This window comes from Fulmarus glacialis, unplaced genomic scaffold (genome assembly GCF_000690835.1).
Source record: "Fulmarus glacialis isolate BGI_N327 unplaced genomic scaffold, ASM69083v1 scaffold10770, whole genome shotgun sequence".
Lineage (NCBI taxonomy): Eukaryota > Metazoa > Chordata > Aves > Procellariiformes > Procellariidae > Fulmarus > Fulmarus glacialis.
Window position 1 is genome coordinate 3720 of NW_009187128.1, and position 10637 is coordinate 14356.

A 10637-nucleotide genomic window follows, 5' to 3' on the forward strand; every position below is an offset into this window, starting at 1 on the left:
CAGTGACTCTGGGACTCTGCAAGCAGAGACCTAGCTTGCCCCACCACATCCATACTAATGCTGGAATAGCAGCATATCGATGAAAATGTAGTAAATCCACTTTGCCTTCCCAGTTACAACATTCTCCCTTCTGGAAAGCTAATGACAGGCTTTGCTCCAACACTGACATTTTTCAACAGACTTTGAACCATCTCTCTCAGCTTCCTAGATACCACATATTGCACAGACCTGCTGTTTTGCTATTCTGTAAGAATTTTACTACCAGACAGGGATTCATGGTTTTTTGTTCTGTTCTTTTCTTTTCTTTTTTTCAGAGGCGTGCAGCTGACAATCTGAGAAGACATCATCAATACCAGGTACAGGCCCATGTTTATTTTTTGAGCAATTATTTTTCTATGCTTCCAAAAGGTCTTCAGGAGGGAAAAAAAGGAAGAGTTTAATAAGAAAGAAAAAAAAAAAAAAGAAAAGAAAAAACCCAGAAAATACATACTTATTTCATCCTCAGCAAAAGAGCATAGTATTTTTGGTGTTCAAACAACAGCATTTGAGAAGTAGGGTTGTCTACTTTTGGGGTGCAAAAGGATATTTCCTAGAGCAATAATACACTAACCAGTATTTTGCCCACTGTGACATGGATTGCCTTTAAAAAAGCAAGCACGTAGTCCCACCTCTCTGCTGGGATTCATCAGGATCATATGTGCAGCTCACTGACATGCTTCATCAGAAACTGCTCTCCATCTCTTAGGCTCTGGTCCCCCATAGACGATTTCCTATCCCTCAGTAAGACCTCTGCCTAGATCCCCTGTAAGCTGTTGTTCTTCTCCATCCTTCCTGCTTCAGTCTCTGACTTTTTAAGATTGTTGTAGCACAAGGAATAATTTTCAGATGTACTTTCAATTTTTGTTGTGTTAAAAGAGCTGCAAGTTAAACAAGATGTGGGCTGTACACTTGAAGGTTTGGTAATTAATGGATTCCATATGGGAAATGACGAGGTAAACTAGGACTTTTCCAACCTGAAAAAGAGGCAGCTGTGGGAAATACAACAGGGATCTATAAAATCATGGGGAAGATGAACACGGAGCAGCTGTTTACCATCTATCCACAAACTGAATGCCAGACATGTACTAAGCTGCATTAGTAAGGCTGTAGGCAGCACTTTGAGGGAAGTGATTATTCTCCTCCAGCCCACACTTGTAAGACTCTATCTTGAGCATTGTGTCCTGTTTTGGGCCCCCCACTACAAGAGAGATGTTAACAAACTGGAAGGAATCCAGTAAAGGGCCACCAGGATGATTAGAGGGCTGACATAAAAGGAGAAGCTCAGATTTCAGCCTGGAGTAGGTTAAGGGGGATCTAATTGCTGTCTTCAACAACATAGTGGGTGGTTAGAGAGAAGAAGGAGCCAGATTCTTCTTGGAGGTGCACAGCAAAAGAACAGGAGTCAATGGGCACAAATGGTAGGAAGGGAAATTCCATAATGAAAATCATCATCACAGAAAGGGTAGTGAAGAATTGGAAAAAGTTGTTCAGGGACGCTGCAGCATCTTCACCCTTGCAGGTATTCAGCACTTGGCTGGACATGGCCCTGAGCTAGATCAGACAGCCTCCAGGCATCCCTTCCAACCTAAATAATTTTAGGATTCTTAGAAGTAGAAGGCAACAATGGAAACTATCAGAGAGCAGGTTAAAAATAAACAAAACCCCAAATGGAATCTTGTTCCAGCTGTACCGTGGAATTCATTGGCAGAGGATTTGTGGATGCTGAAAGTTCACAGGAGTTCAAAACACATAGGAAAACCTGTCACAGCCCATTATACCTAGAGCTATCCTTTCTAATTTGGAAAGTCTCTGAATCTCACATCACAGGAGGCTTGGAAGAGTATAGCTGGAAATAACATAATACAACTGCACTAGACTTACACTCCTCAGGAGGCATCAGCGACTTCTCACTGTCATGTTACTGGCATGAGACATACCTTTGGTGAAACCCAGTACAGCCATTCTCAGGATTATTAAAATCACTGCTTTCCACTGAAAAGCTGAACAAATTTTCAACCAGATCTAAGGTTTATACATTTTTTGTCATGTTCCTAAAGCACAAAGAAGTCCAAGCAGGCCCAGTGAGTGTAGGTTTAATAACTAATACCAAGAAAGCTAACACAATATTTTAAATTTTTAGGAAGTTATGAGAAATCTGGTTAAGAGATATGTTGCAGCAATGATAAGAGATGCCAAAACTGAGGAAGGACTGACAGAAGAAAATTTTAAGGTATGTGATAATTTATATGTTTATAGGTGTTTTAGTAAGATATTATAAGACTGTGAAGCATATTTCTCAAACTCCCCAGTTGTTCAGATAGCATATAACTTGCTTCCTGATGGACCACACACAGATACTACTGTACATGGACTCCAGCAAGTCTCCTTTTTTCTTCAGATGTTGTTCAGGTAGCATATAACTTGCTTCCTAAAGCAGTGTCTGTGTCCTGATGGACCACACACAGATACTACTGTACATGGACTCCAGCAAGTCTCCTTTTTTCTTCAGATGGAGAAATAATCAGTTTTATCAGCTAGCTTGAATAGTGCCCATGTAAGAGGACACCAAAGTGGGACTAAGCATGTGTAACAACATATTTGCTAAAGCAAGATGCAGATAGTTTCACACCTTAGGAAATAGAATTTTTCTGCTATAGAGTGCTGTTGTGCATATATTTGTGTACAGAACAACTTTCATATGATTTAAAAGATGGAAAACTTAAATAAGCAGTCAAATATTAAAATCCTTTGACACAGATGAAGTGAACAGGGCCATAGATATCACAATGCTTACATCCACCACTGTGTATTTTTAACATCAAACATTTTTATTACTATTGGCACCTCAAACAGCAAACATTCAAAATTATTTTCATCTGCCTCAGCTTACACACGCAGAAGATACAGCCAGAGCCTGAGCTAGTTGCTTCATTATTGCTTCATTCAGATCATCTTGAGTGCCATCACGCGGCACGTACAGGACACCCAGGTGATCAGGCCCAGTCAGCATGGGTTTATGAAAGGCAGGTCCTGCTTGACTAACCTGATCTCCTTCTATGACAAGGAGATCCACTTAGTGGATGAGTGAAAGGCTGTGGATGTTGTCTACCTAGACTTCAGTAAAGCCTTTGACACCATTTTCCACAGCATTCTCCTGGAGAAACTGGCTGCTCATGGCTTGGACGGGCGTACTCTTCACAGGGTAAAAAACTGGCTGGATGGCTGGGCCCAAAGAGTTGTGGTGAATGGAGTTAAATCCAGCTGGCAGCCGGTCACAAGTGGTGTTGCACCACTTGAGGCTAAGTGCCAAGTCCTGCACTTGGTTCACAACAACCCCATGCAACACTACAGGCTTGGGGAAGAGTGGCTGGAAAGCTGCCCAGAGGAAAAGGACCTGGGGGTGTTGGTCAACAGCTGGCTGATTATGAGCCAGCCATGTGCCTAGGAGGCCAAGAAGGCCAACAGCATCCTGGCCTGTATCAGAAATAGTGTGGCCAGCAGGAGTACGGAGGTGATCGTGCCCCTGTACTCGGCACTGGTGGGGGCGCACCTAGAATACTGTGTTCAGTTTTGGGCCCCCTACAAGAAAGACATTGAGGTGCTGGGGCGTGTCCAAAGAAGGACAATGGAGCTGGTGAAGGGCCTGGAGCACAAGTCTTATGAGGAGCAGCTGAGGGAACTGGGGTTGTTTAGCCTGGAGAAAAGGAGGCTGAGGGGAGACCTTATCGCTCTCTACAACTACCTGAAAGGAGATTGTAGCGAGGTGGATGTCGGTCTCCTCTCCCAAGTAACAATCAATAAGACAAGAGGAAATGGCCTCAAGTTGCACCAGGGGAGGTTTAGATTGGATATTAGGAAAGCTTCCTTCACCGGAAGGGTTTTCAAGCATTGGAACAGGCTGCCCAGGGGAGGGGATGAGTCACCATCCCTGGAGGTTTTTAAAAGACGTGTAGACATCGTGCTTAGGGACATGGTTTAGTGGTGGACTTGGCAGTGTTAGGTTTACAGTTGGACTCAATGGTCTTAAAGGTCTTTTCCAACCCAAATGATTCCATGATTCTATGATTATCCCTTTAGAGAAAATGAAGAGAAATAGGGCCCTCCTGAAGGCAAGGTGCTTTCTCCTGAGACAGGCCTTCGAGAGACAGAGGTTGCACTGGCTGAAAGCAGCCTGCAATGATTAGCTCTGACTTAGCTGTCAATTGCCAAACATTTAGTGGAAATACTTTCTCTGCTACTCACAGGGAAGTATGCACACATGTGTATGCCGTGTGCGTGCATGTGTCCCCGTGTGTGTGTGCAAAGGATGGTGTTAAGAGCTGATCAAAATGCTGTTATTATGATGGGATAATACTGTCTAGCAGATTGGCTGTAGGTCTTCAAGTTATCCATGCTCTTTCCTCCACCGCTGTCGGTGATTTCTATGAGTAGTCTAGGCTAAGGCACATTTCCTCTAAAGTTTCCTCTGATAAAATTGCTGATCACTTTTCTGTCTCACCTGGAAGACACATTAGACGGTCTGCAAAGCACCTTGAAGATGCTAGGTATTATCCAGATGGTGAAGTTTATTACTGATCCCTAGCATAAGCCTTTTTTTTTCTTTTTTTAATTACAAGAGGAAAAGTCAAATTAGCTTTCATGCTCTGATGTTTCATCTTTCCTCCTAATTTTTAGGAGTTAAAACAAGATATTTCCAGCTTTCGTTTTGAAGTCCTGGGTTTGTTAAAAGGAAGCAAGCTGTCTAATTTGCAGACTGCAAAGATGAGCAAAGACGCTGCCTCTCTGTCAGAAAATGAAGAAAATAGTGAAAGTGAAGGAAACAAGAAAGGAAAGAAAAAGACCTTCAGCCTTTTTGACATAACAACGATGATTCACCCAAGATCAGCCACTATTGCCTCTGAAGCACATAATGTAAGCAATGGCTCAGCAATGATGGTGTCGGAGTCCACTAAGGAGAAACAAAAGCGTGTGAATTTTGTAACAGACATAAAAAATTTTGGGTTATTTCACAGACGATCAAAAACAAACTCTGTGGAGCAGAGTACAAATAAAATATACACCGTTTCTGAAGAAGTTTCCCGTCAACAGGCAGAAGAACAGTGTGAGAAAACTGCTGAACTGGAAGAGGGAGAACTGGCCATGAACTGTGAATTAAACATCCAAAGTCCTGATGAAAAATGCGTGTTAGCTGAGTCACAAAATAACGGCGACTCTCCAGATTCACAGGAAGAGGGAAGTATTTGTGCTTCAGAAACAGAGAAAATGGAGTTACAGAACTCAGAACCAGCCACACCGCAGGATCAGCTGGACAAGGAGTTGGACATTAGCATTGACTGTGGTGGGAAACAGGAAACAATTGATCAGGGTGATTATGTGGTAACGAGGTTGTGATGCTTACAGGAGGAAGCATTTACAAATATATATATTTTGCATAGTGCTTTTGGGGGGGGAATGTTTTAAGAATTATATTAGCAAATGCAGAATTACACTTTATAGTACTCAGTTGTGGCACATGATCTTGTAACATAGTAGTCAAGAGAAAGATAATACGGAAACCTTCAGTTTTGTAGCCTGCTTTAGCTTTCACAATTTGTTTTACATTTTTTAATAAATGGAAGCATCTTGTATTCTTGTACTGTTGCAATAACCCACAGAAACTTTTTAGCTAACTTTTTCAATTACAACAAATGCAATTTCTCTCATATAATAGTTGACTCCTATGATAAATATTTTTCTATGCAAATAAAAAGTAGCTTAAGAGACTTGTAAGCCTTTATTTAACTTTGTAGGTTCTTAAAAGATTCTGGGCACCATAATAATCATAAGAGCTCCAGTCAGCATAATTCATGTCAAGCTATTAGAATCATTTATTTAAATTGCTAGAAACTTGATTTGTTTCAAAAGTATACAGAATCAAAAGATAAAGTATATTCTTTTATTTATTGAAGGAATATGAATACCTGTAAATTATGAAAGATCAGTCTATTTGATTATTTAATTACAGCTTCTCCCTCCCAGCAAGAGGATTATCACCACCCTGATACCATTGTTAGAAATGCATTTGCAGGATTTGAAGACTGTAAAAAAATGTTTCTTACAGTAAAAGAAATACTTGTGGCTTGCTAAAAACAGATGACGGATTACTCCCCGGAAATCCGTAATCACAACAGCTACTGCTTCTTCAACCATTTATTTTTCCAAATGTGGACAACCTATGCACTTTAATATTCAACTGCTTATTAGCTTTTGCCTTCACAATACACTCGTATTTGCTAAGAGAAAGATACTTCAGGAATTAACAAACATACAATGATCCCCTGAGTACTTGGAAGAATATGGCAATTTGTTAAGAAGTTTTTAAAGGCAAGCCTTAAGAGAGTTTCTTTGACAATTTCGAGTTTGGGGGAACCTGATTGGAGGTTTTATAAAAATACTTAGACATTTAAATGTATAAAGAAAACCTAATAGTATTTTTCATAACTGATGAGTGACTTATTGTCTTAGTCAAAAACAGTATTTTTAAAATTAAACAGTCTGTTTCTTTTTAATCAGTGACTGGTGTCCTACATTATTAAAGATGTAATTTTACAACTGACATAAGAATGACAATCCTCGAACTCTCAGCACCATCTTTCTCCTCCCTTGGAAACACATGTATATACCACATCAGTGTGGTCATTTCATTCTTAACTTCCCTAGCCCTGCCATGATAGATTTTGTAGTTCATATTAGCCTGTATTAAGGAACCTCCAGAGGCATAGAGTACACTTACATTCCAGATGGAGTCCATCACATGTAACTCCCACCTTGTAGGACCTGACCTAAACCCACACCATTCTGGATCTAAACTATCCTGGTACTGAACTGAGTTTTGAAAATCCAGACAAACCCCTCTCATCTCTATACTTTTAGGTGCATTTTCCAGCTCTACTTTACACATGTGCTACTCTCTCTGAGCTCACATATTGAAAGCTTCCTTCCTGCACACCAGTCTGTGCCATGGCACCTAGGAGTGAATTAGTTGAACCAAAATGGTAATTGGAAAATAGTTTGTATAGCTTTGCAACAATGCGTTCAAATCACATTTGATTGCTAAGATATGGTTGATTTCCATCTTGGCCTCTTGACTTCTCTGTGGATCCCCTCTCCTTCACGTCTCTCTCTTTGTCCACCTTTAGATTGTGAGCTCCTCGGGGCAGGGCCTGTAGCTTTTCTGTTTGGAAAGCACTTGAATTATTACAAGCATAACAAGAAATAAATAATAATAATAATGGTGGAATACCTTCATATCATTTTTACTAGGTCAACTCTTTTAGAGAGTTCTCTTTTCTACTGTAACATTTGTTCTAAGAATGACATAAAGCCAATGTGTCACATGTCGCAAAATTCTCTATATCCCAGTTAACAGTCCTTCACCAATGATTTCACTTTCTCATTCTTCATCGTGGTTTGTAACACCTTGGAGTCCTAAGCTTACTACCTTTTCACTAGCCAAATTCAAAACAAACAGTCCTTGCTCCAAAGAGCTTTCAATGCATTCCAGCCATGTATTTTCATTCTAGACAAAACGTGCCTAAGCAGGGTATTTATAATGCCACCAGCACCATTATCAGAACAAGTTAACTGCCACAGGTCTAAGAGCTCTGCATGTTATTCTGCCATCATAAGCGCCTGATTCTCCTGTGCATGAAGTTGCCAACAGGGCAAAACTACAGGACAGTTAACCTGAAACATCAGCCATGCCATCACATCATGACCCCACTGTGCTGGAAGTCAGTCTAAGTCTTGGAGTGGATACAAGACAGAACAGCAAAGACAGCGCAGGTGGGCAAGATACTTCGGCATAGGGCCATAACATTGTATTGCATAGCAATAGGTGGTCAGTCTTTTGCTGGTTTTTTTCTTTCTTTTACAACCAAATATTGAAATGAAGGTCTATTAAATAAAGCATACTTCAAATCAACATTTGCTCTATTTTTATGTGATTTTTAGGCATCAAAACCTGACACAAATAAGGACCTGATCCCATTCCATTTAAATTTAATGGCAAATAAGCACCATATTCTGTGAAAAGAAATAAGAGCCCAAAATATGTCCAAATTTGAAATGGTGGTGGACTTTTATTGCTTTGCAGATGGCCAAAAAAATCCCTTCTCATTGGATGCCTCCAAGAGGACATCTGTGCCAAGAAAGATTTAGAGGTGCACAGAGCAGGGTTTGTAACGCCACAGCAGAGGCATTATTAAGCTTTGCAAAGCTGAGCATACATTCTCCTCAAGAGAAATAAAAGGTTAAAACCTACCCGTCCCTGCCTGCAGTCTCCATTAGCATCAATGTAGAAGGGACACAAGAAAACCAGGATATTAACCCCTATAAAAGACCGTCTTTTGAAGCAGAGTTTAAAATCATGAAATGTTTCAAGAAGTTAGAAAATTGTCTAAATACAAAGGGGTTTAATCCCAATATTAGGTCGTTCAGAATGTTCAGAAAACATTTTTTAAATTTATACTTTCTTTTTTTTTTTTTTTTGTAAGGACAAAAACTGACTGCCCTTTGCATCTTCATCAGCTCCTGGAGAAACAGAGAGAGTGCAGACAGCACAGCAGGACTCTTCTACCCTGGCATAGCTGGGCAGGAGCCAGCTTGAATTCTTACAACCCAGTCCTCCCAAGCACAGCAGGTCTGAGCCAAAACAGACTGGGTAGTGGGTATCTTTATCAAGGTTGGTTTGACTTCCACTCTCCCCAGGCTACACATTTATTCACAGTCAGAGGTAGTGATGCAAGGACTGCATGCTATACCTTCCAAACAAAATTGCAAAAGGTGCTTCTGACTCTGCGTGCTTCATTGGCCCTCCAGGGCACTGCAGAGGTGAAAGCCATGCATCAGAGGGTTCAGACTGCAGGGTCCTGTGAGCTGGCTGCAGGCCACTGCGCTACCTGTATGTGGTACAATATCAGCAGAGAGCAAGCCAGGTAGATGCCTCTCAGGGAAGAACCATGGCTCTGCAGCTGGTTTTAATCTTGCTTTCTTGGTCCACAGATTGAGACCGTTATATTTTGATTGGTGTGGGCCAACCACCTCACACATGCTGTTTGTATGAGGCACTTGGCACACAGCACCTTTTTTTTTTTTTTTTTTTTTTTTTGATTAGTCAGGATTTAAAGAGAAATTCTATGACTTTTCTAATCTGTGTTTTTCTGTGAATAAGTAGTGTCTAGTTCCAGCAAAATTTGTATCTTCATCATAGCTTTAACTGTTGAGAGCTGTAAAAGATGAGGAAATTTCTGGTATTTGGGCACCCAAAAGTTCTTCAACAGAATGTTTGAAACAAGAATGTCTTCCTTAATAGCATCATTGGACTGATCTTTCAGGACGACAATTTTTGCATAGCTTCCTCACAGGAATAAAGTGTAGACAAAAGACACAAATGATTATATGTCTGTCTCAAATTCTACTGTATGTGTATTGCAGGCTATAACATCCCACTTCCTCTCTAAACCTCAGATGAATATTTAATCAGATTCTGGGAAGTAGCATGAAAGAGAAAAGAAGCGGATCTTAAAGAAGCTGATCTTTAAGCGGATGCTTAAAGATTGTGATGAGGCAATGAACTTTTGAATACAGTTCAAAACATTTGGTGTCAAGTTTTCTTCTGGGAATATAGAGGTACAAGTTGGAAAACAACATAATCCATCTGCATTTTAAAGTCTCTTAAGAGATACCAACAGCTTTAGTGAGTAGGGCAACCTCACATAAACAATAGTACTGGTAATGGTAATCGTAGTGGTGGTGATTGCAGTAGTAGTAGAAGTAGCAGTAGTAGTAGTAATAGTAGTAGTAGTATAAATGTAACTGTAACAATAGCAATCCTGCGCATTTACCCCAGGGAAGTGGAACTCCTCAGTCCTAATCCCTGCTCTACAGTTTGCCTGTTTTCCACGTCGAGCAACCATTCGATAACACCAGTAAGCTGCCCTCGGGGACAGCTGTCCTCCAATGTAAGTACTCTAATCTCTAGACTAAAAATCTTACTTCTCTGTGTTTCAACTCTTTGACTAGCTGAAGCTTTAGTTACGGACCCTACATTCACTGCAGCAGGAGCAGATTAGAAATCCTTTGAGACAGTTTATGGTTAAGTGTTGGACATACTCCAAAATAAATTGCTGCGGTTAAGGATGAGTTTAAATCCTCTAGATATGAAAAGGAATTAAACTCATTGAACTACATCGAATCAAGTTCACTAACCACTGATTTAGTAATTGAAGAGTAGTCTTATTTGTATAAGTGCAAAAGAATGGAACAGAGATGGCTCCTTGTTAACATTAAAACAACCAAAAAAAAGTTGCAGCCTTCAACCTTCATGAACATAGGACTGTAAGAGAACTCAGTCATTCTCTCCCTAAACCAATCAAATCCTCTGCTGTTGTTAAATATAGTTATGAAATGTTTATACACATGAATAATTTCAGCTGCTTATATTCATACCCTTTGGGCAGTCACTATCTTCTAACTTTACAGCTTTTCTCTGACTAATGTTTGTTCTTCTGACTGTACTCTTCACCCTTCAGCCTTGGGTTCCTTTGGGTGTAGTCTAA

At 40.3% G+C, this 10637-nt stretch overlaps 1 protein-coding gene across 1 annotated transcript; it reads left to right on the top strand.

The window, feature by feature from the left end:
• Positions 1-314: 314 nt before the first annotated feature.
• On the top strand, positions 315-5607 carry LOC104074028 (short transient receptor potential channel 4-like; the record flags this gene model as incomplete). The annotated part of the gene is made up of 3 exons (XM_009574000.1): positions 315-356; positions 2180-2269; positions 4714-5607. Coding segments are annotated over 3 exons (849 nt in total), but the record flags the coding sequence as incomplete, so codon positions are not given.
• Positions 5608-10637: the final 5030 nt, after the last annotated feature.